The sequence below is a fragment of the Tursiops truncatus genome, chromosome 6, assembly GCF_011762595.2.
Source record: "Tursiops truncatus isolate mTurTru1 chromosome 6, mTurTru1.mat.Y, whole genome shotgun sequence".
In the NCBI taxonomy this organism is placed as follows: Eukaryota; Metazoa; Chordata; class Mammalia; order Artiodactyla; family Delphinidae; genus Tursiops; species Tursiops truncatus.
This window is the reverse complement of record NC_047039.1, coordinates 33,568,436-33,596,150: the sequence shown is the minus strand read 5'-3', so window position 1 is coordinate 33,596,150 and position 27,715 is coordinate 33,568,436. Positions and strand designations below refer to the sequence as shown.

The 27,715-nt window shown below is 37.9% G+C and overlaps 1 protein-coding gene and 1 pseudogene across 9 annotated transcripts; one reads left to right on the top strand and one right to left on the bottom strand.

Moving 5' to 3' along the window:
* Positions 1–3,041: 3,041 nt before the first annotated feature.
* Positions 3,042–15,431, bottom strand: HNRNPK (heterogeneous nuclear ribonucleoprotein K). 9 transcript variants are annotated; one of them, XM_019940370.3, is made up of 17 exons: positions 15,296–15,430; positions 13,235–13,313; positions 13,043–13,127; positions 12,490–12,587; positions 11,764–11,820; positions 10,275–10,318; positions 9,325–9,397; positions 8,726–8,797; positions 8,109–8,222; positions 7,631–7,759; positions 6,712–7,019; positions 6,539–6,593; positions 6,140–6,223; positions 5,844–5,859; positions 5,685–5,767; positions 5,117–5,286; positions 3,042–4,405 (listed from the first exon to the last, which is right to left on the bottom strand). In XM_019940370.3, the coding sequence occupies exons 3-17, from the start codon at positions 13,098–13,100 to the stop codon at positions 4,372–4,374; spliced, it is 1,395 nt and encodes a 464-aa protein (XP_019795929.1). In that variant the 5' UTR covers positions 13,101–13,127; positions 13,235–13,313; positions 15,296–15,430; the 3' UTR covers positions 3,042–4,371. The 9 variants fall into 9 exon arrangements, with proteins under 9 accessions (XP_019795929.1, XP_033713779.1, XP_073662117.1 ...); XM_033857888.2 differs by having other exon boundaries at positions 3,042–4,345; XM_073806016.1 differs by having other exon boundaries at positions 5,685–5,752.
* Positions 15,432–15,613: 182 nt separating this feature from the next.
* The window catches only part of LOC101322976 (far upstream element-binding protein 3 pseudogene), a 37,299-nt pseudogene continuing 25,197 nt past the window's right edge, over positions 15,614–27,715 (top strand).

Sequence of the window (27,715 nt, the reverse complement as noted above, 5' to 3'; positions counted from 1 at the left end):
AAAAAAAAAAAAAAAAAAAAAAAAAAAGGAGGGGGGAAGTGGAGAGAATTGAGATTTTTGAGAAGTGTGAGGTTTTGGTGACCAAATGTTTATTTCCTTCACAATTACAGGTTTGGGGGTTATAGGTCTGAGTTCAGGGGAGGAGGGAGAAATTGGGGGAGATCTGTAGAGAGGGAGGATAGGAAAGTCTTATGGGTTCTGGACAAAGAGTGAGGTGGATACTTAAAGTCATAGGATAGCTGGTATATCATTTTACCCCAACACTCGCTAGTGCCTGTTGCTCAGTTAGCGAACAGGGAAGCCCAACCCCACAAAACACTTGCATTTTCCATTTTTCCATGTGTATTTGCACATCCAACCACCTTGATTCAGCAGATGAGCTCCCCATTTTTCATATAGACAAATGGTAACTGCTTGGGCTTTAATTTTTCAGGTATTCCCCTTCTTTTTCCTCAGGTCAGATGTCTTCCCTGACTGGAAGTGTTGAGGCCTGGCCTGGGTAAATGATGTTGATCTGTGTATATATGCCCCATGTCTTTATTTTTTCATCTGCTAAGAGGAGCAGAAGGCAGAATTTTAGTCAACACACTGGGATATTCCTAGTGCAGTTTTGTTTCAAGCAATATGCTTGTAATGACTATACATACACGTACACACATGTATGCTGGTTTCTGCTTTCTTAAACACATCTCACAGTACTGTTTCTTTTTCATTACCAGCTTGTTGTAATTATTGCTCTCTCCAAATACTTTTTGCTAACCACTGCCTCTTCAGGGCCTACCACTGTACACCTAGGAACAAAATATGTATTTGATGAATTAATGAAAAAATATGGAAACTTGTGGTTCTCTTAACTACATGTTGCTATATTACAGGTCTTCAAAACTATTTTAACTCGAGGGATTTGTTAAATATGCAGATTCCTGGCACCTCTTATAGAGATTGTGGTTCAGTACAGCTGAAGGATGGTCCAGAAATTCTCATTTTTAACCAGCACTGTTGATTTTGAAGGTGGTCCTAAGAACAGCCTGAGAAACACTGCAATATTGCTTCCCAAGGGTTCAATGCCACCATCAAGAAGTTGGGTTGGGACTTCCCTGGCTGTCCAATGGCTAAGACTCCACGCTTCCAGTGCAGGGTACACAGGTTTGATTCCTTCTTGGGGAACTGTGATCCTGCAGGCCACAAGGCGCGGCAGAAAAAAAAAAAAGCTGGATCAGTTTCACTTCAAACTTGCCAACAATGGGCAAACCTTGGTAAGTGGGAGATGTAAAATGTAGCATTCAAGGTTACTTTTTCAATAAACGTTTTGATGACACTGAACACCTATTGACAGAAAAGTTTCCACTGGTGTAAAAAGAATTTAAAATACAGGTCTCTTTATCTAGCAGCAGTCTTAAGCAAACCACAACCTATCATGTTTGTGGAACAGTAATTCCATTTTGAGCACCAACAACATAAGGCATTTCAAAACAAAACCACTAGTATGGTTAAGAGAAAAATTGCTGTCTGCTTTCCTTAAAGATTCAGTCTCTATGTGTTCCAATGGTATCAGTGATTAGATTTAGGAGTAACTGACAGATCATGCAATAAAATTCATGTACTTCATTATCAGTTTCATTATGCAAACTATTAACATTTGAATAGTAGGGAAAAGATTTGAATTCCTTTCCTTGATCCTGAAAAAACTTTGGTGCAATCTGGTTTCCAACATTGTTTGCCTATCACTTGATTTTCAAAAAGTTAGGCTAAAAACATTTTTGAAACTACATTTAAACGTTTAAAACTTCAATAAATCTGCCTAATATTTATTTCTTACAAAATAGGCTCAAAATTCCGTTTGTTCAGTGAATTTTAAGCTTACTTCAGAGAATTTTCTCAAATTGCCAGCCCATGTTCAGACACCATTTACCAGGTAACAGTGGAAATGAAACAGGCCCCTCCCTCCAAAGTTGTGTCCCCAATTTACCAACGTCACAGATTTTTTTTTAGTAGGTTGTGTTCAAGGTCTGATTTTTAAAACACAAAAATAAAAACTTTCAGCCAAGTCTATTTACATAATTTTTTAAAGATTTTTTTTTCATGTGGAACATTTTAAAGTCTTTATTATTAAACTTGTTACAATGCTTTTGCTTTCTGGTTCTTTGGCTGCAGGGCACGTGGGATCCCAGCTCCCCAACCCACACCTCCTGCATTGGAAGGGGGAGTCTTAACCACTGGACCCCCAGGGAAGTCCCTACACAACTAATTTTTGAATGACAAACGAAAACTTTGAAAGCCAGTGCTCTCTCCAGGGATACTTTCCTCCAATATAAGTAACAATTTGACTAAAATGTCATTACCGAATAGTTTTTCTCTAGGGGAGGGGCACATTTCAGCATAAGTACACTATACTGACCCTATGCAACCCAAACTTACCCATACTTAAAACAAACACAAGAGGGAAACTAACACCCAAGTGGCAATTCAGACTAACTTCACCTTTGGGGAAACCTTATCACAGGTAGCATTTTAAGTGATGTTGTGATATCACTGTCACTTATCAAGAGAACACCCCATCTCCCTCCCTAAAAAGGGGTATCACTGAAATTTTAAACACCTTTGCATGTACTAGTCATACATAGTCCAGAAAATTCTGCTCACTTCACTTTCTTCTATCATACACAAGCCTCTTCTAGACTTAAACAGAATTGCATCCATGAGTTCTTTTCCATGTAATTGCTGAGTTCTCAGGCCTTCTGGGCAGCTGGAAGTTAACAGGTAGCATTTTAAGGATTTACGGAGCCAAGAACCAGAATAAAAAATTTTACATTCATCTGTAAACACTCTCAACAAACTGGAACTATTTTAAAGTTAAACCTAAGAAACTCAAAGCAGCTCACAGGTAATGTGAGAATAGGACTTGTAGAATTGGAATGACTCAGCTCTCATTATGCTGGACTCCCCTTTAAAACTAAGAGCCCAACTACTGTAATTTTTAACTTACCACCCCTATCATATCTGATTTATAAATGCTAGAAAAACACTTCACACGAAAAATATATAATTTAAGATTACTGTATTTCCTTACAAGAGGAATGTTTTAACAAATTTTACAGGTGTCAATCAACCTTTGTTTGAATTGGGCACACATCAAATCTAGCATTTTGGGAGTTTTATTTTGGAAGTGAACTTTTAACTATCAATACAAATGCCAAGATACTACACAAAACATCCACAGGAACTTTTTTCATCTTTTTTTGAATTGTTCACAAACATTTCCTACATAATCCAACATACAACAGAGAAATGGTACATCTTTTTCTTTCAGTTTGCATACAATGGAAAAACAAGAATATATATATATATTTTACAAAGTTTAACTAATAGACACTACCAAGCTGACAATTTAAGTCTATAGGTGAGAAATTATCTAATAAAAAATAATCAGAATTTATTTAGCATCAGTCACTTCCATAACCAAGTATTATTCTGATTAATAAAACTTGCTGCCATTAGGCTTCTGGTATATACTTATACCAACTACTCCATATCTGTTGTATTGCTCCCCACCTTGGTTCTTCACAATTACAAACAGAAAATCGTTGCAAAGTAGGGGCAAGCATTTGCAAAAACAAACAAAAATCCCCAGCTTATTATAAGCATGAATGTGTGGTGGAATTTCCTCCCAAGCAATGGACTTTCAAATCACTTAAGAAATCACCAGAACTTAATGTGTCAAGATACTTTGCCTAAGTCCAAGAAGAGATGCATTTATTTATATCCAACAGAGGACTGAAAATTAAACTTAGTGTTCAGTTTGGGGGCAGGTTGGGGGGAATTCAGCCATTTGAAAAATGACCGTCTTAAAAAAAAATGACCACCAAAAATAGGTTCACTAAATTTATTTTAAAAATCATAAAACGTTTCTTACAAAAGAGCATTACATTCTGCACACTGCTCTGAATAGATGCCAGGGACATATGGACTATTGTTACTTTCCCTCCCTGTCCCACCCCCCCCAAATGTTACAGTGATCACAAAGTAAAGTGTTCACAATAATTACATGGGGGGATTTTTTTTAAACCACCAACAATGAACAAAAATTAAAATTCACTCACTCTGCTGCTGTTTCAAAATTTCAATGTTAGTTTTTGCACACCCTCCCCCACCCCCCACCCGTTTGTAAGGAACTAAAACATTACATCTGGTGAACAGCAAAGATTTCACTACACCTCAAATGCAGAACACCTATGAAGCAGAGGAATGTTGGCTTTTTAAACAGAAGCAGATAAAAAAAAAAAGATGCAGGACTCCTTCAGTTCTTCACTAGTCTTAGAAAAACTTTCCAGAATACTGCTTCACACTATAAAAAAGAAAAAATATCTTGCATTAGAATCCTTCAACATCTGCATACTGCTTCACACTATAAAAGAAAAGAAAAAAAAGTACGAATTAGAATTTTTGTTCGTAACATCTTAATCAACATTAAGACAATTTCAATGCTAAATTAAAATGATAAACATGTCCATTACACAGAGATAAGAATTAAAACATTAGCAATTACAAATTAGAGCAATGTAAAACCCAAGAAAAAAGATTAACAGTAAATCAGACATTAGTAGAGCAGAATTAAAATCCAAAGTTGTTAATATTTGGTAGAAAAGACAAAGAAATGTCAGTTAAGGTGTGAAATGCTGCATTTTACAGCACCAATCATTTGTCCTGTAGAGGCATGGCCTGTGCCATATGGCAGACTGTGATTTGTTGTCGATTTAGTTATCTAAAAACAACAAAATCACTAGTCTTCCACACAGAACTAGACCAACATCCATTGAATCTTCTATATTTTCTACAGGCTCTGTATAATTTATAACAAGTGGTTTTGGCAGCAGTTTTCACCAGAGAAATGAGAAGTTTGCTTGGTTAAGGCTTCTTCCAGCAAGATTAGTATTGAATGTCTTCTTTTATTTAGTAAGAAAGCAGAAGAAAATTAAAGCAAAGCTATTAGAATGTTTAGAAGTTAGGTCCCCAAAAGGTTGAGACACCATGGCTTCTAAAAAGAAAAATCAGTTGAGAAGAGAAGCTTTTTAAGGTTTTAGTATGTTTAGGCTAACATAAAGCTAAACAAACTGACCTGTTCTGCAGCAAGTACTGTGCATTTTGTATCTGGTCCTGTGTTCCTGTAATGGTAATGATCCGGTCTTCGGACCCTTCTAAAGGCTCATCAATTTTGATCGACGCTCCTGACTCATGACGGATTTGTTTAATCCGCTGACCACCTTTGCCAATAATAGATCCAGCCAACTGAAAAGAGTTGTAAAAACAAGTGTTTATTATATACTTTCAAAGTATTATCCTGTATGTTCAGTGACCATCAAGAGTATTAACTTTGTACAACACATTGACTGTGCTGTGCTAATTTAATGCCCCACACTAGTCAAGGTTTGAATTACAATGTAGTTACATCACCCATAGACATTTCCTTTAATAAATGAACCAGGGGCTCAGAACCCTCCTAACTGCTTTTTAATGGTACTGAACATCTTTCGACAAGGCTTAAACTGGAGAATGACACCTCAGCTGAAGTCCTTGAAACACAATTTTAATCCTAAAATGGAATATTTTTGTTAAAACCTTTTATTAAAAGCCAGGGAACTTAAAATGACTTACTAAATGTCCCTTATAATATTAAAGATACTTACATCTTTGGGAATAGTTACTTGTGTAGTAATAATAGGTCCACCAAGATCACCATATGAGCCACGACCCCCTGCATAGGAATAATCTGATTTAAATAATGAGTATTAAGTTCATTTACAAAGCATGAAATAATACTTGATTTCACAAAGAAGAAAACTTACCATATCCAGAGCCACCCTAAAAACAGAACAGAAAAAAACAGAAAATTACTTCACCTTCAAAACTTCAGGTGTTTTAACATTAAATCCCCTAGAGTTTATTAGGAAAGCAAAGTCCTCCTATATCTTCCCTAGTAAGTAAATCTCAAAGACAATCCTCAGGGGAAGAAACCATTCAGGTACACAGTATCCCAAGAAACAAAAATGTTATATGGGGGGAAATAAAACACTTATCGATGACTAAACGAGAATGTTAAAATTATTAGTGACATGAATAATAAACACCCATGATACTCAACCTGTGGTTCATAAGCCATCTGCCACTCTGATGGGCTCCATGTATCTATTGCAGAGTCCCAGGTTTCATCAGCACTGAAACCAACCTGTGTTAGAGATAAAACTATTAATATGAACCTGCACTACATTTGTCTGAAATCACCATTTTTATGACCAATTATTATTTCACATCTCTATATACACTGGCAGTAATCATGTATTTTGGGGGAAACAAAGATGGAACAAGTCTTAATATCCCAGCAAACACCCAAAACAATGATTTAAGTGGCTATCTATCTACAAAAGCCCGTTTGTAAGACAAAATTCCTCAGTTAATAATCTTGAACAGAATGTTAGCTATCCGACTTTAAGACCCCTTTTAGCACTCATAAATAACACTGATGAAATATCAAAGTTCTTACCATGCCATCATAACGGTCTCCAGGTCTTCCTCTTCTGTCATAGGCCATTAGATCTCTGCAAGCATAGTACTTGTTGTAATCTCAGCTGGTCACACATATCAAATAAAAACCTACCCCCTCTACCCATAAAGTGCAGCTTCTTGTATGTTAATGTGTGGATGAAAGAAACTTACCCCCCTCTAGGTGGTGGTGGTGGAGGAAGAGGAAGATTCCGAGCTCTGCTACCACCCCGGCCACCTCGTCCAGGAGGAGGTGGAGGAGGTCCTCGACGAGGGCTCATATCATCATAATCTCTTCTGGATGGAGGCATGGGACGCCCACCCCGACCAGGAGGCATTCTGTCAAAACCACCTCTTCCCCGCATGGGAAATCCCACAGGACGTCCACGGCGGTCATCAAACATCATTGTAAAACCACCATAATCATAGGTTTCATCGTAAAAGTTGGGATCATAAGGCTGAGCACGTCCTTTAATGGGAGACTGAAACAAAAACATAGCAACTTTATAGACTGAGGAAAAAGCCTTAGTTCATACCAAACATTCTTTTAACAAACAGAACATTTAAACCCTTTGTATTTATCCTGGGAGGTACTCGAGATAGGGCTAGGAATATATGCAAAGATAGGAAGGATTTAAAAAAAGCATTTCTGGTGAGTTTCAAACAAAAAAATTTGAGTTTTACTGCTTGCGAGGTAAGGATTAACAGCTTTATTTTACCCTTAGAGCTTAAGTAACAGACTACAAACCCCTTTCACATTTCACAATGGGGATTATGAAGAAGTGACCACCCCAAGGGCTGAGGGGATCGATATCCTGGATATGCAGTGTAGTACTATAAAGGAACCATAGAAACTTCTTTTGAAGGACCAAAGGCTATTAAAAACCTCACCAACAATGTAAAGACAACTCTCCAGATTCTCCCAAAGTATTTCTAAGTTAAAGTGATAGCTAAAAGCACGGTGATAGAAAATTGTTAGGTGAAGGAAAAGTAAAAGTAAAAGCCATTTGTCTAAATGTTCTCAAAGTACTTTTGAACAAGACATCTGTTTTACAAAATTAAGCACAAATAAAATAAAGGGTTCTGAAGGTACCTCTGATATAAGATCAAGGATGATCTTTATGCACTCTACAACCCTATCAGGTTTTCCTCCAATAAGAACGACTCTGTCAGTGGATTGAGGACAACATTCCTGGAAAAGCTTGATTGTTGTCTGAGTGTTCTGTAACAGATTTACAAAAAAAGCAGCATTAATCAATCATTGATCAATCAGAAAAAAGGAAATGCAGTACAAAACAACGTCCAGGTTTAGACAGATTTAATTTGTATTTCAGTAAAATTTCCCCCCATATAAAAAGCTTGTTAGTAACACTAGGACTTTGCACAATAAATTTTTGGCAAAATAACTTGTATAGCATGGTCAGGCCTTTCTGTTATATTTTAATTAGCAAACTAGATAAACTTAAGGGAGGAAACTCAAAAAGGGGAATGAGAGAAGCCCACGGAACCAAGTCCACATAAAAAGCTATTTTCTAGTAATATGGCAGGAAAAAAGTAAACTATCACTTTACCTCTCGAAGTTCTTTGATTTTAGCACCTTTGACCCCAATAATTCCTCCTGCCAGACTCTGATGAATCAACAGTCTCAACTCGCAGTCAAAGTCGCTTCCTTTATAGTGTTGGTACTGCGGAGGGAGAGTTATAAAATTTTAGTCCCAAATCAAGGATTCCCCAAGAATACACACTTATCTGCTATAAGCATACCAATATACTGTTGCAGTGAGCAACCTGAATTTATATTTCAATAACTTTACCAGTTATGTGCTTATTATCCTCAATAGCCAGGCCCAAAAAGGACATTCTGCACCACCTTAAAAAACTATTTTATTTTCAGGTCCTGCAACACCATACCCACACTGCAGCCATTTAGCATGTCGCTGTTACCACAAAATTATTATTAACATTCAAATAACACCATAATAAAAATGACTGCAAAGCACTTTGCAAATGTAGTTAATTCCCACTGCAGCATGGAGCAGGGTCAACAGTGAGTTGTAAGACCATTCATTTATCATGTTTTTAAGCCTTTTTTCTATAGAGATGGGAAAAGTACGCTATGTTGAAAATAAAATTGATCCTATGGGCCAGGCTCCATACTTCAGTGGGGTTCAATGGCACTATGACATACATTTAAGCATTCCACAGCATCAGATTCGAGCGGGAGCTGGCTGGTTGCAGTGGGTGATGGCAACTGCAGGCCCTGAAAGTAGAAAAATAAGAGTAATAGGTTAAGTGTCTAGTGTGATCAGGCTATTGTCGCATATATTGGTAAAGCTACTACAACATATTTCACATCTATATCATTAAATAACAAGAAACTGCTTATCTACGTTAAGGATCAACATACATTGCTTTTCTCTGTACACCTAATAAATAAATGATTACATAAAATTTAAAAATCCTTGAACTAAATCAAACACAGTCCTTTCTGACAGTCCCACAATCATTATTCTAACTCAAAATCTCTAAAACTAAAGCCCATAAAACATATGCTAAACCTCATGAAAGTGTATGGCCACAGGTAGTTCCTATCTACTCCAGTGGCTAGACTACATTTTCAAACAAGTAATGTGGGTATAATAACCCTGCACCTTAAGTGGCAGAGTGCAACACACTGCTGCTACAAAACTGTTATAGCCAATGTCTCTCCACCTCCCCCATTTTGCCTCATTAAAACATCCTTTAAGCACCCCCCAACTTCCAAATACATTTTAAAAATGAGCCTACCTCTTCCAAGGTAGGGATGATTTTCTTCAGAATTTCTCCAATTGTTTCAATATCAGCACTGATACTCAATATGCTGTCAAACATCACAAATACCAGATAGTACAAAAAAAAGGTGGAAAAGAAAAATGAGTTTTGTGGTCATCACCAGTAGTCAAACAACTTTTACAGAGAAGAACATACAATTATTTAATCCTCCCCATTTAAAGTAGCCTATTTATACATTTTTCACATGCATTTTGTTTTATGCCCAATACAAACATGGTAACATTATTAGGAGACTTGCAGAGAGACAGAGAATGGGCTCTTGGAAGGGCTCAGATTAAGTGGGCAATAAATTGACCAGAACTGAAGCAGAGTTGAATACTTATGTTCCCCGCCACCACTAAGTTAATTAAGGATACCCTCGCTGTTACATTGGTAAAACTGGCACACCTTCTCTTAGGCAAAGTGGGGGAATATGCAAGTGGTGAACATTATATTTGGAGTAAGGTTATGAATACCAGTTAGAAATTAGATCACTAATGGGCTCTGCAAGAAAACAAATACAAATGCAAGACAAAAACAAAGACAACACAAATGAGAAGTGAAGGAAAGTGAACCAGAGTTAGCATTTCATCAGAAAAAATTATGAACAGGCAATGTTGGGAAGCAAGGTGGGCCACAAAGACAGAGCGAGAGACTATTTCGGTAACAATTTGATTTACAATGCAGCAAATATGCAACACTTGAAGCTGTGCTCCTTCCATTGAAATAAAATTAGTGGATCGTTTGGGTGGGCAACTCACGGTAAAAGTTCAGTGACAAAAAGACTTAATGGGGAAAATAAGACAGAAACTTGAAAAACAATACACCGTCTAAAGGGGATACTATTTAATTATATAAAAGGCAGGTAATAAAATACATTTCTCTCTTTCTAATCAGGCAGTGAGGCATAAACTGTTGGGACATACCGCTCGGGGCCACTGCTGTCTGGGACTGAAACACTGGCATTGTACTGCATTGGTCATTGGCGTTCGTGGATGTTGGCATTGGGCATGGGCATTCAATCAGAAGTTGTCAAGTATGGTACCCGTTTGGCAACGAGCACATTTTTGGGCATAGCCAACCAGGGTTTTCACATGGGCGTTCAGGGGCGGATGGGCCAACGTCATGGTGGGCAACGCAGGGGTAAGTCGATCCAGTACATGGGCAACGGAGATATATGGCCAAAAAAACAAGGAGAGGGAAAAGGGGGAAAAGCAATAAATTTTAATTTAATACAAACTATACTCATACTGTCAATTAATGAAACAAGCTTAAGTTGTTCTGAAGACTAACACAATAATGGACTTCTCTATATCTGACTGTGGCTTAACATTTAAGGACCTTTAATGATGGTACTTTTTTTTTTTTAAACAAACAATGTTTCAGTAGCAGGCTGGCTCATGAGGGTAGACACAAAACCTGTCATGACTCGAATTCTTGAGGAAATGGGGAAATTATTAACCCAGATAATTATATAGAACATCTGGATTAAAAGGAAAGAGGTTTATAAAAGACAAAACAAAAATTCCCACACCACCAAAAACCCTAACTGTTAAAAGACTGTTTGGTTTCCTGGAGATTTAAAAACGCACTCCTAGATCCTACAGGCAAGTTTGTAAAATTTAAACAATTTTTCAAGTTCAGTTTACAGTAATCAAGAGGAACATACAAAGATCTGTGACCAAGAGAGAAATGAAAAAATACCAAATAAGTATTCAACACAGTTATTATTTGCCTCAACTTTAGCAAGAAAACATCAAGAGTGTGTACATGAGAAAAAAAATTTAGGAAATCTGGTGTACCCAAGTCCTATAAATATGCTCACTTCTGGTGATACCAACATTTAATGTGTCTAATCACAAGAGTCAACCCACTATAAAATATGAAGACTCAAAACAAATCATCGGCATTGACAAACGGCTTCCCAGTTGTAAGATTAAGTGCCTACTCTATTCTTTACCCATATCTTAATCATGCAACCTTAATTTCTTTGTGCTCCATGTGCAAGCTGTTAAAGAACAGATGGGCAAATTGGGAAAAAAAAAGGAATAAAAAATTTGGAGTTTAATCAGCCACCTGCAATGGTTTTCAGTAATACTGTACTTGATTCATACATGGGTAATGGTACAAATTAAGGAGTTTTATATTGTTATTTCTAATTAAGATGTTATCTTGCTTGAAGTGAATAATTTGGTGTAAAGTTATTAGAAAGGGAGATTTAATATAGACCACCCCCTGCTCAATCTGGGCTTTGTTAAGTTAGGAATGTCAAACCTTGAAAATCATCTATGTAACCAATTATTATAAAAGGCTTGAATCTAGACTATTAAATGATTTCTATGATGCAATTCTTTAATCCTACAAACACATAAACTGAAGCTTCCTGTGTAGTAGTTTAAACTCTTAAATACTTACGTCTGTACGGAGAGCCTTAATATTCTTGCCTCCTTTTCCAATCACTGCCCCAGCATTCTGGAGAAAATAAAAAGAAACTTATTTTGTCTTTTCCTAGAATTAAGGTGTCTTCCTACGCTCTTAAGATTTTAGCCAAACAAACAAACACCACACATGTCTAAACTCTTTTTTGGTTATAGAGATGAAAATCTATCTGGGGATGTCAAGACCATCAGGTTAGCAAAAACTAAAGAGTCTATGTGCTTTAGGGACTAAACACCAAGGCAGAGCTTTGAAATACTCAGAACATACTGAGTCTAAAACTTAAGCAATAGCACTAACTTTACAATGTCTTTCTGCAAGCCAATTAAATAATTTAAATGCCAGTAGGTACTTTCACATTGTGAGGTGTATTATCAGTCAGGTAAGCTACCAACCAGGATGTTTTCTAATGAATTCACAATGTAATCAGACACAATCTTTAATCCATTAATGCTTTAAGGATCATCCACACCCATCTCCTAGTTCAGCCCTGTAGTAGGCTCACTATGTTAAGGGCTTTCTTTTTAATTGTTGGCAAAATAACACAATTACCATAACCTAGAAAGTCTGTTTAGGAAAAGCCAAACAAATCTTTTATATTCTGCAGGCTGTAAGCTTTTGCAAGCTTCCCAGAAGGTTCAATCAGAACTTTTCTTAATTCCTACTTAAGAACCACTTTCAAAGTTTCAAGAATAAAATTTATACCTTGCTCTGAAGCAGAATGCGTAATTCAACCATCTCATCAGTGTTTCTAGATCTTTTAAAAGCTTGTTCCTCTTCCATATCTTCAGCAGGGCGTTTACCTAAAAATTAACAGTTCAAATTTCAGAAAGCACCAGCATCTTCAAGGAAGGGTAGGTTTAATTACATTTCAATTTTAACCTACAGATTAGAGAAACTTTAAGTCCACTGTTTAAAGGGATTTGTTGCTAATCTTAGGTATGTTTTAAAAAGGCCAAAGGCACTGGTTCTTGGACTTTTAAGCATGAATTTAAGCACTCCATTCCAAATGGTTTTCCAAACACAAGATATTGTGACAACACTTCAAAGGATAAGAAACTTCAAAATGCAAGAAAAACATTAGTTTTACATTTACTGGCTTTCTTTTAATCAGTTTACCGTTACCCATGCAAATGAGTTACTTCTGGTTCATAAATATATGCTCAGATGTAACTGACACGGATCTCAAATTAAACATACAAAGTAATAATGAAATTAACAGACCAACAAGAATAAAATTGTTAAAATGTCTTCTCACCAAATTCACCATTGGTTTCGGTGTTGGGAAAGGTTTCCTCTGGCTGTTCAGTTTCCATTTTCTTGTATTAAAGGAACACACCAATCTGTTGAAAAATAAAGAGGCTAGTACAATTGGTTTATTGAAAAGTAAGCTGTGCATCTTGCTAAATGTTAAAAACAAGGGAAAGTAATGACTGTTTCTAGAACGTACCAGTTATTAAATATATCCTTGCAGGGCAGAACTGAAGTGTTCTGGGCGGGACCAACTGACACCCTAGTGCTGCAGTAGCCTATAAAAACCAACACAAATCAGTTTTGCTTTTTTGGTTATTACTGAATACTAATCAACACCAATTTGAACACAACAAACAAAAGATCTATTTCTAAAACTTGCTTCTTTGTTTTAGGGTCTTAAACTTCCAAACGATTGCCTTCAAACACAAAAACACAAGCCAAAAGACCGTATCTGATTCTTTTGTAAAAGGAAAAACACATTTTTAGCCTTTGGATCAAGTCCCACCACAGCAATTAGTTACTTTATATGATAAATACAAAGAAAACTAGACACATGTAGGGCATATCGATAAACCCATGAGTCTATTGTTCCCGAAGAATATAAATTTATAAAAAGATACACAAAATTATTTTTACATTGGGATTTTAAACCGCTTTTGGGTTTCTTTCCATTGGTGACTTGAAAAACTACCTTCTGAAATCTTTAAAGTTTACAAATACAAAAGCGAATTCAAGCCATACCCAACCGGCCGGTCAATCTACTGGAGCGATAAACCTGCAAAGCTGATACAGGAGCACACCCAAACTGCTAATACTACTCGACTATCCAACAGAACCCCTGAACACCAACACCATCACTAGCGAGATATTTTACATTACGTTAAAAGCGGTATAACCTCACAATTATACCTCCAACACCACACTGGCGATAGGACTGCAAACAGCCTTTTAGCTCGCCTCTCATGACTGGCAAAAAGCGGCGACCTGCGGCCCCCAGGAATAGCTGAACAGCTTAGAGCTAAAAATCAAGGCCATATTTACGCCTTCCACTCTTCCAATGACCAACTGAAACGCTAACCTGGCCCATCACTCAGTTAAATACTGAGGTGTGGTGGAAGATTTGGGTAAAGTGGTTTAACGACCGCAAGCTCTATTTATGAAAATAAACAAGTATCCTTCAGGTCCTTCAGTCACCGTTTCTCAGACCGTGAAAATCGCTAAGTACATGCGTGGCCAGCCGAGCGCAAACATGCCGTTCTCTCTCCAACGCCCGGGACACCGGGATCGGCAACGGCCCAGCAACAGGAGTTGAAAAAGCTCCCGAGGCGAGAGCACCAGCGCCGCACCTCTCCTCACCCGGATCCGACAGGAAATGGCGGCCCGCGTAATGGCGACTACGTGCTACTAGGCGGAGCCGAGCGCGGACCCCCCCTCCCCCACCCACCACGCGGTCCCGAGACCTCGTCCCCCGCGCCCTCCCCCCACCGCGGGAGAGACAAAGCAACTGTGGCAGCTCCGACCCTTCCAGCTCGCCCGTTCCCGCGTCGGGCCCAGGCCGGGAGCGCCCAAGTGCGCCGGAACCCACACAAAGAGAGCGGCGTTCTCTACCGCCCTCGGGGCCCGCCCGCCGACCCCCTCTCCTTCCCACAAGACCTAGTTCCCAACACTACAAAACTGCAGCTCATTCCACCGTCACAAGCCTCGCGACTCCCCGAAGCCTCCAGTACCGCAGCGCAGACTGCAGATATACGCTCAGGGAAATGGCGGAGGTGGGGGGAGGGGAAACCCGGCAACGTTCCATCCCAGAACAGGCCAACCACCAAGCAGCCCCAACCGCCTCCCTCAAGTGGAGAAACTGGTCTCCGGCCCTCGCCCCCACGCGCCGTTCGCCCAGCCCCATTCCTCACCGGGCAAGGCTACCGTCCCTATGCCGCCGCGCCGCCTCAGCCGGTCACAGCTAGACAGAGAACGAGCGTAGGCCCCCACCGCCCTCCCCGCGCTCTCCTACCCCGCCGCCGGGCCCGATAGGCTACCCCAGCTACAGCGGTGGCGCGAGGGCGAAGCGATTGGCCCAAGGCCGCGTCAATCAAGGCGCTGGAGGAGGCGACAGCCCCGCCTCCCGCCGGCGCCTCCCTTCAGGCTGTAAGGCCGCTAAGGGCCCGAGAAAAACCAGACTTGGAAAAAGTCAGCGCAGCCTTTAGGGAGGCCAAACCCCTGCCCGAACCCATAATACCCAAGCCCCAATAACCCTAATTACCTATGGGCCGCAAATAACCGGGAAGTAGGGAAGACGTCGACGTTGGTGCAGCAGAGAAACAGAGGATAATGGCGCCTGCAGTGCTTTCGCCCGGAGAGCCCTCCTCCTTTCTCGTTCGCGCACTCATTAGCTGGGGGGAGGGGGGGAAAACCTCTCGCGAGAACTAAAGGCTGTCCAGTTCACGCGCACAGGGAGGGGGCGGGTGAAGGGGCGTCTTCGGGGCCCTGAGGAGTCTTCAGGGTTTGGAGGAGGGGCGTGAGTGCGCGGCAAAACGGGCGGGAAGGAGCAAAAAAGGATTAGGGCGCGCGCCGTGGTGGTTCCCGTTCTCACAGTCGCGAGGCCCAGGAACCAGTGTTGCGCGAGGGGAAGGCGGGACGTCCAGGTCGGTGTTAGGCCCAGGCGAATGTCCCCGTTTCCACAGCCCGCATTCGCGTCTCCTTTCTTCCCCCGTGCTCCCCTCTCGCCCGGGCTGCGGGGCGAGTTGTGTGTAACGGGCCGCGGCGCCCCTCAGGCGTGGCCTGGGCCGGGGGCGCAGCCGGAGGGTCGCGGCCCGCTGTCCGCTGGCGGCTTGGGGTTCCGGGAATTGTTGGCCGTCCCGCTGGGCTGTGGCGGGCGAGCCTCGGAGTCCGGGAGAACTCAGTCCCTTTGCTTCCGGCGCTGAGCCTGTACTCCCGGGGTCTTTACAGGGCTCTCCGTTCTGACGAAACCTTTCGTTTTTCCTTTCTTTTTCTTTCTTTCTTTTTTGTTAATGGGACCTGCGATACGAGTATTTTGTAGTGTCGGTGCTGCCGCTACGTGTGAAAAATTTCTGGAAGTATTGCTTTCATGTCCTACAATGAATGCAAATCGCAAAATGCGTTGTAGACATCCGCTTTGCGTTCGTTCACCTCTATAAAGCGCCCACCGTGTGTCAAGGTATTCGGCAGTGATTAAAACAGACTAAAACCTTCGCTCTCAGATACGTTACCGTTCTAGCGTGTTCAGTTTATACTTGCTTTGTGTGCGGTTACTTCTAAGGCCCCTGTGTCAGGCTTTGATGGTTTCTTCTGTTAAGGCACTTAAGGTCACTCTGAATCGGTGACAAACCTGGGAAATTGCCAGTAACTAGTACCCAGTATCCACAACCTGACTCAGCTCTCCAGCTCTCCAGCTCTCACCCACAACCCCAAACTTGTGTTCAAGCATAAAAATGTTATAATTTACATGGGATGTAAACCCACCGTTAGAATACACTTTTTTTTTTGTAATTATGAATTTGTGCTGATTCATTCCGCTGTAACTTGATTTTCCTCTTGAATACTTTGCAAATTAGATGTAACCAGCATTTTAAAAAATGTCTGATTTCCGCCATCTTTTATCTTTTACTTGCTTAATCAGGAAGAGAACTCTTTAGGAGGAACGGAGAACTTCATGAACCACCAACATTTACTGGCTGGGAGGATAGTTAACAAATACTGTTAGAGCATACTGTCTGGGATTGTGGAGTTTTTAAAAGGCTCTTTGAGTGGTAATATAATTTTTTAATGGCCCCACCATGAAGAATATCATAGCCTTGTTGGGAGGTAAAACTTAACTTGTGTTTGGTTTTACGATACATAGTTTGGATTTTTATTTAATGTTCAGCCAAGAAAATTGAGTGTATGAAGGGGCTGGCGATACTTGGATTGTAGAGATTTAATCTGCCAGTCAGGATTTGCAGCATTTAATTGAATCTGTCATTTAAAACCTGGGACACTTCACTAACACAGATAGGCACATATAGGGGTACTGTACTAATGATGTTTTCTTTCAAGCTAGTATTTCTGTTGCAACCATCATTTTCTGCCTTGATAAACAGTGATGATTGATGAGCAGGAATGCAAAGTAAGCAGCTTTATCTTAAGAACTTATTCCCAGTTTCACTGTCTTCTGACCGGACCCTAATTGCTGAAAGGTCTTATTTCTCTTTTCTAGATGCCATTGTCAGGTTTTTTTTTTTGTTGTTGTTGTTGTTGTTTTTTTTTTTTGCTTTTTTCTTTTTCTACTTGTTTTCTTCCTTACCTCTTTTAATTTGCTTTATAGGTTTACTGTTTAAATAACAAGAAAGTCTGTTTTTTCCACCATTTTCATTCAGGGACTTGCTCTCTTGAGGAAAGTCTGTCTTTTCACCATCCTTTCATTCTCTATTGTTTTCAGCCAAACTGTTACATCTGTGCTCATTCAAGAACTTACCAACTTGGTTGATACATTGTGGCTCCTGTGTTGAGTAAATAATTGTATGATTATTTGGATTCCTGATGAATTTAGAGCTAGTATTACTTAGCTTGTGGGATTTGCTTTAGATAAACTAATATAATTGAGATTGTACACCAGCGAGCTGGATGACTACTTAAAATTTTATAACTACTATTTTCTGAGTTTGTGTCAGACCTTGTGCTGGCAGTTTAATGCTTATTACAGTTCAGCTAGTAAATTGTGGTTAAGAAAAAGTTAAGGAACACGTCTAAGGTCACATAGCAGAAATGGGATTCAGACTCCTAAACCTATTCTCTCTCTGTCTTTTCCTTACATTAGGTTATGGAGGATCCACAAACAGCTCCACTAATTACTTCTTTCTGATTTCAGTCATTAAATACAAATTTTTTTCCCATAATTTTCAGAGTGCCTTCTCAAAATTCTGGGGTTACCTTAAAGTCATCCCCAAGGAGTTAAAACACAGACTCACCTGTATTTTTTAGATGAAGACAGTGGAAACATGGACTGGTTATAACTTGAGTATTTGTTAGTGCTTTTAAGTCTTAGCTGTTGATTGAATGCTGCATACAATGTCCAAAAGGATGGTATCAATACTTCTGCCTCTTTTTCTATTTTTTAAAAAATTGAAATATGTGAGGCTGACTGAAAAGTAATATAAATCAAATTTGCCTAAGTCTTAGTGGCAAATGATAGAATTTTCTTACTCTATTCTCTTCTGCTTAGTTCTTGCAGTCAAGATCTAGAATGTAGATTAGTGTGGTCAGCCAAGTTTAGCAAGCACAAGATGTAAATCAATTTTTAAAAAACATTTTTTTCATGATTATAAAATTAATGGAGATTAAGATGTATGTAGTTTTACATCTGACCTTTTCTCCTAACAGAATAAAAATATGAACATATTTTCATGTCATTAAATAGTACTTAAAAATGTTTTTTCAGAAGACTATTTCATGGATCCAATGTAATATATTTAATTAAAAAAAATTTTTTTACTGTTGTTGAACATTTAGATTGTTCTGTTTTTTTCCCAAAGTGTAAAAGCACAGTGGTAAACACTCTGGCACATAAAATCTTTGTCCTCATTTCTGATTATTTTCTTAAGATTAAGTTTTGAAATCATACGGTGTGAACACTTCTTAATGTACAATTTCAACAACGTATACTTTTTCATATTTTTTTCTTGGACAGTGATGTTCTTGAGGATCAGGGGCTGTTCTTTATGTATGAGCAGATGAGAAGTTGTGCTGCTGTAGCTAACACCTCCCCTCTGAGTTGCTTCTACCTGCGGTGACTGTGGTTACTCAGTTTCTCAAGAAAGGGAGGAACAAAACTTTAGGAATTCTCTTGAAGGAGTAGATGCAAGTAATACAATTTACTAAATTATTAAAGGGCTTGGTTATTGAAACCCAGTCTAAACTTTGTAATCCCACATGATAATACTTTTTCCATTTAATTAAAAAATTTAATAAGCTTTTCTTTTTTACCTGTAGGAAAAAAAAATCCTATTATATATAGAAACATCTTCTTATTGAAATTGTTTTTAACATGCAGTTGTGGGGAGTAAACCATGTTTCAGATCAATATGCCCTCCACTTTACTTACTTTGCTGTTAAATGAAGAATTCTATGTAGCAAATGTGCATTTAGTTATAACATTATTATAAAATTGTATATCATGTAGCTCTGGAAGTGGAAATTTAAATCCTAGAAGGTAGTATTTGGAGAAAATTATTAATTAGAACTGCCACGTGTTTATAGAACAATTTCACTGTGGTTCATTGAGCACTGTTTCTCAGAATTTGTCCCAACCATCATCTGAAAGGAGTTTTGTCACTTGCCGAATGCAACAACACAAACAAGGAAGTGCGTGTTTGAGATAACTACAAAATTAAAAAAATAAAATAAATGAATACATAAGCCTTAAAATATCAGTTTGTAATATTTAAAAATTTAAAAAAACTTTTATGTCATATTTTAGTAGAGTTACAGCAAAAGGAAAAGTACTTAATGATAACACTGTTTTGAAGCTGTTACAAAGATAGATGCAGTAGGTGTTTCTTTGATTTGACTTTGTAAAGGAAATAATTTAGAATATACTAGGTGAGCTTGTCGTTTAAATGAGATCTGAGAAAAGTCTGTTCATTGTAATAGTGTAGTGCTCTTATAGAATGGCCATTTATGAATGAGTTTTATAGTTTATATGCAAGTGGGTATATGTAAATGAGGGACTGGCTTTACTTTCTCTTTTAAGTCGAACAGGGTCTAGAAAATGATATAGAAATGGAGGTTAGCAGAATTTCGTTCTGCGTCTGCTACCATGTATGATCTGTATGTCTTAATCTTCATGCCTGTTTCATTCTCACCCAAATAGATGACAATCCCTACCCTTTCTATCATAAATGACTATTTTGAGGTTTAGATAATATTACAGATGTAAAAGTATGTATTTTGAAAAAGTTTAAAATCTTACAAATAAGAGGTTTTAATTTTTATTAAACCTTTTTCTTCAGTTCTCTGTTTAAACAGCTGTACTGCTGGGATATAGAATTAACACCACTGAAATTCCTTTCTTTCATTTTCTATCCAGCCTTGACCTTTTCAGTTCACAATCAATCAGTCTTTCTTTTTTATTGGTTCCTTCATCCTCCTAGAAGTACTAACAGTATTAACTCCTACTGTTTAACAGGTTCAGGTAGAAAATAGCATTTGTGTTAAATGGCTGCATATAATAATTTAGGGATATATACTGTATACACCGAATAATTTATAGTACAAAACATTCTGCAAACAACTTAATTAATTGTGGCATTTATACTTGATAATTCATTTAAATAATTATAACTCTACTGAAAGTACACTGTCTTGATTTCAGTTTACTTAATGACTGTCATCTCATTACTACAACACTCTGCCAATTAGACTAGGCCCATTTGCCAGTGCTGTGGTGTTTAAATTTTAGTGGAGAAAGTAAGGTAACTTACTATTGAATGAGCACACCTAAGAGCCTTGGATCTAGCTTAATTTTTGAGGTTAAAAAAATGACAACAGATGCGATAAAGTAGCACTTGGGAATCTTAGGTTATAGAAGTACAGATCTCTGTCTTGAGGATAAGATGTCACTCAGCTGTGGCCTCATAATATCATGCTTGGGGATTTTAACATGCCTTATTTTAATTAATTTCATGCTTCGATGTTATTTTGTTTTAGGGTCATCTTTTAAGCATGCAGCTGAACTTGGTTTTTTCAATTTGAGAGTATCTTTTAACAGGTGAGTTAATCTATGTTCATTATGATTGCTGATATATTTAGACTTATTTCTACCACCTTGTTTATTCTTTCTATTTATAGTGCTTGCCAGTTCCTTTTGTGCCTTCTTTTGGATTGTTTTCTTTATTCTGTGTTTTCCTCAGCAAGTTTGAAAATTAGTTATTAAATATCTATCCTTTTGGTGTTTGTCTTCAGTATTTTTATTGAGGATATAATTTACATTCAGTAAAATTCATGTTCTTTTTCGTATATAGTTCTATGAGTTTTGACAAACATTAGTCACATCATTGCTGCCACCTGTTTCTATAGTGTTGTCTTTTCCATAATGCCATCTTGGACTTATACAGTGTTTGTCTGGCTTCTTTTACTTAGCTCGCTGCATTTAACATTTGTCTTAGTCTATTTGGGCTATTGTGACAAAATAGCATAAACTGGGTGGTTGATAAACAACAGAGATTTATTTCTTTGGAGACTGGGAAGTCCAAGGTCAAGGTGATGGCAGATTTAGTGGGTGTCTGATGAGAACATGCTTCTTTGGTTCTTAGATGACAGTCTTTTTACAGTAACCTCCCATGGCAGAAGGGGTAAGTAGCTGTGTGGAGACGTCTCTACTGTTTATTTATTTTTTTGTTATTGGGTTGTAAGTTTTTTTTTTTAATTAATATCTTTTCAAAATTCTGACTTTATTTTTATTTATTGATTTATTGATTTATTTTGGCCATGCTGCACGGCATGTGGGATCTTAGTTCCCCAACCAGGGATCGAACCCGTGCTCCCTGTAGTGGAAGCACAGAGTCTTAACCACTGGACTGCCAGGGAAGTCCCATGAGGGCTTCATTCTCATAATGTAAACACTTCACAAAGGCCCCACCTCCTAATGCCATCACATTGGGCATTAAGATTTCAACATATGAATTTTCTGAGTGATACCATCTGTAGCAATATTCATCCATGTTATTGCATCTATTAGTTTATTCCTTTTTATTACTGAATAGTATTCCATTGTAATGATGTACAACAATTTGTTAATCCATTCACCACTTGAAGGACATGTGGGTTGTTTCTAGTTTTTTGGTGATTATGAAAAAAGCTGCTATAAATGTTCACATAGAGATTTTTAATGAGTATACGTTTTCATTTCTCTTGAGTAAATACCTAGTAATGCTGGGTTGTATGGTGAGTTTAACTTTGTAAGAAAATGCTAAACTGTTTTTCTTCCTAAGAAACTGCTAAACTGTTTTTTAAAGTGGCTGTGTCATTTTGCTTTCCCACCAGCAATGTATGAGAATTCCAGTAGTTGGTATTGTCAGTTATTTTTTATTTTAGCTATGCTAATAGATGTGTAATATCACACTGTGATTTCAATTTTGCATTTCCTTAATGTCTTACTCGTTATCTGCATATCTTTTGGTGAAATGTCTATTCAAATCTTTTGTTCCTTTTAAAATTAGTTTGTCTTCCTATTGAATTTTAGAATTCTTTATATAGTCTGGATATAAGTCTTTTGTCAATTATGTATTTCTCCCAGTCTGTGGCTTGTCTTTGTGTGTGTTTGGCTTGTCTTTATACTCTTAACAGTGTCTTTCACAGAGCAGAATTTTAAAATTTTGGTGAAGCTCAGTTTATTAATTTCTTTCTTTTATGGATTATGCTTCTGGTGTTGTATCTAAGAACACTGTTAAGAAACCAAGATCACAAAGATTTTTCTCCTAACTTTTCTTCCCCTTTAAAAAAAATTGAGGTATAATTGACATATAACCTTTTAGTTTCAGGTATACAACATAATAATTTGATATTTGTATACGTTGCAAAATGATCACCACAGTAAATCCAGTTAACATCCATCACCACTTAGTTAGAAAAAAATTTTTTTTCTTGTGATGAGAACTTTTAAGATCTACTCTCTTAGCAACTTTTAGATATGCAATATAGTATTTTAACTACAGTGACCATGTACATTACATTTCCATGACTTACTGATTTTATAACTGGAAGTTTGTACCTTGTGACCCCGTGCACCCATTTTGCCCACCCCCACCCCTTACCTCTTGCGGCTACCAATCTGTTCTCTCTTATCTATGAGCTTGGTTTTTTTTTTCTCCTAACTTTTCTTATAGATGTTTTATAGTTTTAGTTTTCACATTTAGGTTTGTGGTCCATTTAACTTTTATATATGATTTGAGGTATTGGTTGAGGTTCATAGTTTTGCATATGGATGTTCAGTTGTTTTAGCATCATTTGTTCAAAAGACTATCCTGTTTCCTTTGAAATGCCTTTGCAAAATCAATTGACTGTATATGAATGGATCTATTTTCTAGGCTGTCTTCTCTTCCCATTGACTGATATGTTAATCCTTTTGCCAATACTTCACTGTCTTGATTACTGTAGTTTATACTAAGTCTTGAACTCAGTGTGAGTCTCCAACTTTTTTTTTTCTGAAATTACCTTGGTTATTCTAGTTTCTTTGCCTTCCCATGTAAATCTTAGAATCAGCTTGCCATTCTTTAAAAAAAAAAAAAAATGCTGGGATTTTGAATGGAATTGCATTGAATCTATATATCTGTTTGGGGAGAATTGAAACTTGATCATAGAGTCTTCAACACAGCATATCTCTTCATTTGTCTAGGTTGTCTTTGATTTCTTTCAACAGTAGTTTGTAGTTTTCAGCATATACATCCTGCACATATTTTGTTAGATTTAAGTTTTGAGGGCTACTGTAAATTGTACTCTTTGTTCATTGCTTGTACAGTCAAGTCTCATTATTCCTGGTAGTTATGTTCTATATAAAGTCCCTGTGAACACTGAATTAGGGAATTCTGAACTGTTGTTCCTAGAGGAAAGACAAGGTTAGGTTCCTCTGAGCCTCTGGTCATGACATTTTCACCAACTGATTAGTACATAACCTTGTTTTATTTGTGTTTCTGTTTAAAGACACTTTATTCACTATATGTTGTTGATTCATTAACTGAACTTACGACCAGTGGCACTATAACTAATGCCTGAATGAAGCTTAATCTTACACACAGATTTTACATATGACACATCTCACACAGTTTTCTTATGCTTTGGAACACTAGACAGCACTTCAGAAGTATGCTACGGGGCTGTTTTAAATAGTGAAATCATCAACAAAAAGCACAAAAGTGTGAAAATGTGGCACTAAATAGAGTACAAAAAAGACACTTGCATCTTGCTAACTCATTTATCAGGTGATATAGCTTCTTTGTACATTCTTTGGCATTTTTTCATAAACATTCATGTCATCTGCAAATAGAGGTAATTTTATTTTTTCCCTTTTTTCCTCCTCTACTTCCCTCTTGATTTTTCTCTCTTTCTAAAAAATTATGGTAAAAAACATATAACATAAATTTACCCTCTTAACAGTTTTGAAGTGTACATTATGTATCTTCCTGATGTGGGATAGGGATGCCACAGTCTTAAATGTCTTAAAGAATCGTCTAATCAATCTTGTTTTTAGAGTACCCTTTACTTCCAGGCATACTTAGTATTGCCTTTTGTGGGTTCTGGGTTTTTATATCAGCCATTCTTAATGCCACCTTAGAATTCAACTTTCTAGTGTCTGCTAAATCATGTACTAATCTGTTTGCTTTCCAGTTTCCAAAATTTGTTGCCATTGTTTCTTCTCCCATTTTCTTTGTTCTTAGAATTTTATGACTTTTAAAAAATCTATTATCTGAGTTTTGTGGGGATTATAAGAATGTTTTTTCAATCTTTCATTTTTACCCTTAAACAGATAATTTTTATATTTTTCTTATAAAATAGTAAACGTAATCAGAATCTCTATTATCCTCCTTGACAAAACATAATACCTTAACTTCCCTCTGAATTCTTTTTGTATTTTCTACATTTTTGTTACCTCAAATTTTAGATCCAGCTTGTTGAATCTTAAGATTTAAAAAAAAAAGATTTTTTTTCTTTGTCCTTGATGTTTTACAGTTTACCATGCTATGTTTACAGGTGGATTTTTACACTTGTTGCTTAGCAGTATTGAGCTTTTACACCCTACAGAATCATATCTTTCTTGAATTTTAGAAAAATTTCAACCATTATTCTTTATTTTTTTATTATGAAAAAATTTCACTTTTATTTATATATTTTTTTCTAGTTTTATTGAGAAATAATTGGCATACATCACCATATAAGTTTAAGGTGTATAGCATTTACATATACTGTGAAAGATTACCACAACAGATTAAGCTAACATCCATCATCTCATACAGATAAAAAGGTAATTGGGCTTCCCCAGTGGTGCAGTGGTTAAGAATCCACCTGCCAATGCAGGGGACGCGGGTTCGAGCCCTGGTCCGGGAAGATCCCACATGCCACGGAGCAACTGAACCCGTGTGCCACAACTACTGAGCCTGTGCTCTAGAGCTCGTGAGCCACAACTTCTGAGCCCACGTGCCACAACTACTGAAGCCCACGCACCCAGAGCCTGTGCTCCGAAACAAGAGAAGCCACTGCGATGAGAAGCCCGTGCACTGCAAGGAAGAGCAGCCACCGCTCACTGCAACTAGAGAAGGCCTGCGGGCAGCAACAAAGACCCAACACAGCCAAAAAAAAAAGAAAAAGAAAAAGAAAAAATAAATTCTCCTTGTGATGAGAACTCTTAGGATCTAATCTCTTAACAACTTTCGTATATATCGAACAGCAGTGTTAACTACAGTCATCATGTTGTGCATTACATCCCCATTACTTGTTTATCTTATAATTGGAAATTTGTTCCTTTTGACCACCTTTAACCATTATCTTAAAAAAAACAAAACTGTTTCCTTCACCTCTTCTATTTTCTTCTGAAACTGATTACTTCAGTGTAGAAGCCTGTTTTCCCTACTTAGCCTTTTTTTCCCTTCTTTACTTAATTTCTTAAATTTTCATACTCTGTTCTATGTAATTTCCAAAGTGTAAGTTTTTTCTTCATTTGTTTTTAGCCTTTTGTTTATCCCATCTACTGAGTTTTAAATTTCTGAGGCTGTTTCCCATTTCCAAGATGTCCAATTGATACTTTTCATAAATGCCTGTTACTGTTTAATTATCTTCTATTCTTCTTTAAGGATTAGTCCTACTTTTAAAGTGTATTTAGTATGCTCAAAGACATTTTAAAAATATTTAAGATTATTTTAAAAATATTTAAGATTCTTCATTTAAAAACAGATTTCTCTAGGTATAAATTCTCCTGTTAGTTGTGTCTGCTGATGTGGCTTATGGTGGTGATTTTCCTTAAATATGTTATAATTTTGGTTTGAGAGCTCATGTTGGATAGAGGTTTTTCCCATGTGTGTTTTTCCCTTTTGTGTTTTTTTTGGAGTTGCTTCAACCTGACCCTCTGGCTGGCATAGCTCTAGATCAGCTGTGTCATTAGAGACTTGGGTTTTTATGTGAATAGCCTAGTTCTGGACCATGCTATATGTACTATACAAGTTATGTAGGCCTCATTTCCATTCTTAGGTTATCTCTGTTTCCTCCATAGGCCATAGGTAGGTATTGAGTGGAAGATTTTTTTGGCCCAGTTCTAGCAAGTAGTCTGTTCTGGTCTTCTGACCTATAATTGGCACACTGGACCCTTAAACTTAAAGCCTTGGAGCTTTAGCCTGAAGTCTCCTTTTCCTGGTGGCTTTAAATCAGCACTAAAACTTTAGGTTTCTCCTCTGTTCCTAGCCCACAAGACTTTTTTAAAAATTACTTATTTTTTATTTTTGGCTGCGTTGGTTCTTTGTTGTTGTGTGCGGGCTTTTCTCTAGTTGCGGCGAGCGGGGGCTGCTCTTTGCTGAGGTACACGGGCTTGTCATTGCGGTGGCTTCTCTTGTTGTGGAGCATGGGCTCTAGGCACGTGGGCTTCAGTAGTTGTGGCACACGGGCTCAGTAGTTGTGGCTCGCAGGCTCTAGAGCACAGGCTCAGCAGTCATGGCCCACGGGCTTAGTTGCTCCATGGCATGTGGGATCTTCCTGGACCAGGGCTCAAACCTGTGTCCCCTGCATTGGCAGGCAGAGTCTTAACCACTGTGCCACCAGGGAAGCCCTGGCCCACAAGATTTTGCTCTTTGTTATTGAGTGTAGCTATGTATTTAAAGTTTTATCTAGTTTCTTGTATATCCTTCTAGAGGTCCTTTATGTATAAAGTAAATAAGAATGTGCTTATTTTCCTTTCTTTTGTACACAAAAGTTAGCACACTGTGTTTTGCTTTTTTAGCCAGAAGGTAGAAAATATTTCCATTTGATAAATCAGAGGACTCATGTAGAGATTGTTGGTTTCTTTGTTAAAGAGACATGCCGATTTGACTCTGCATGGTTTATTTTTATCACTCTGGGCAGGGACCTATCCTACCTTTGAATTTTTACATTGTTTTTCACATGTAATTTAAAAATTATATATCTGTACGCTCAATTATTTTCTTCAGTGTAAAGATTTATCAGTTTGGTAGTTATGACCTTAATTCCTCCTTTAAAATGTTATTCTTGTATTCCTCACAATAACTAACTCTTCCTTTAAATTTTAACCATTTGTTAAATTAATAATGTGACCACTTGTTTAGGGTCACAGAGTTTGTAAGTGAAAGATAATTTGGCATCACACTTGCACTCTGAACCGCTAGATTATATACTGGCTCTCATTTGTTTTTTTATTTCTTTTTTTTTTTACACGATAAGGGGGTTTTACTTTTATTTATTTTATTTTTTATTTTTTTGTGGTATGTGGGCCTCTCACTGCTGTGGCCTCACCCGTTGTGGAGCACAGGCTCTGGACGCGCAGGCCCAGCGGCCATGGCCCACGGGCCCAGCTGCTCCGCGGCATGTGGGATCTTCCTAGACCGGGGCATGAACCTGTGTTTCCCTGCATCGACAGACGGACTCTCAACCACTGCGCCACCAGGGGAGCCCCGGGTTTTACTTTTAAATG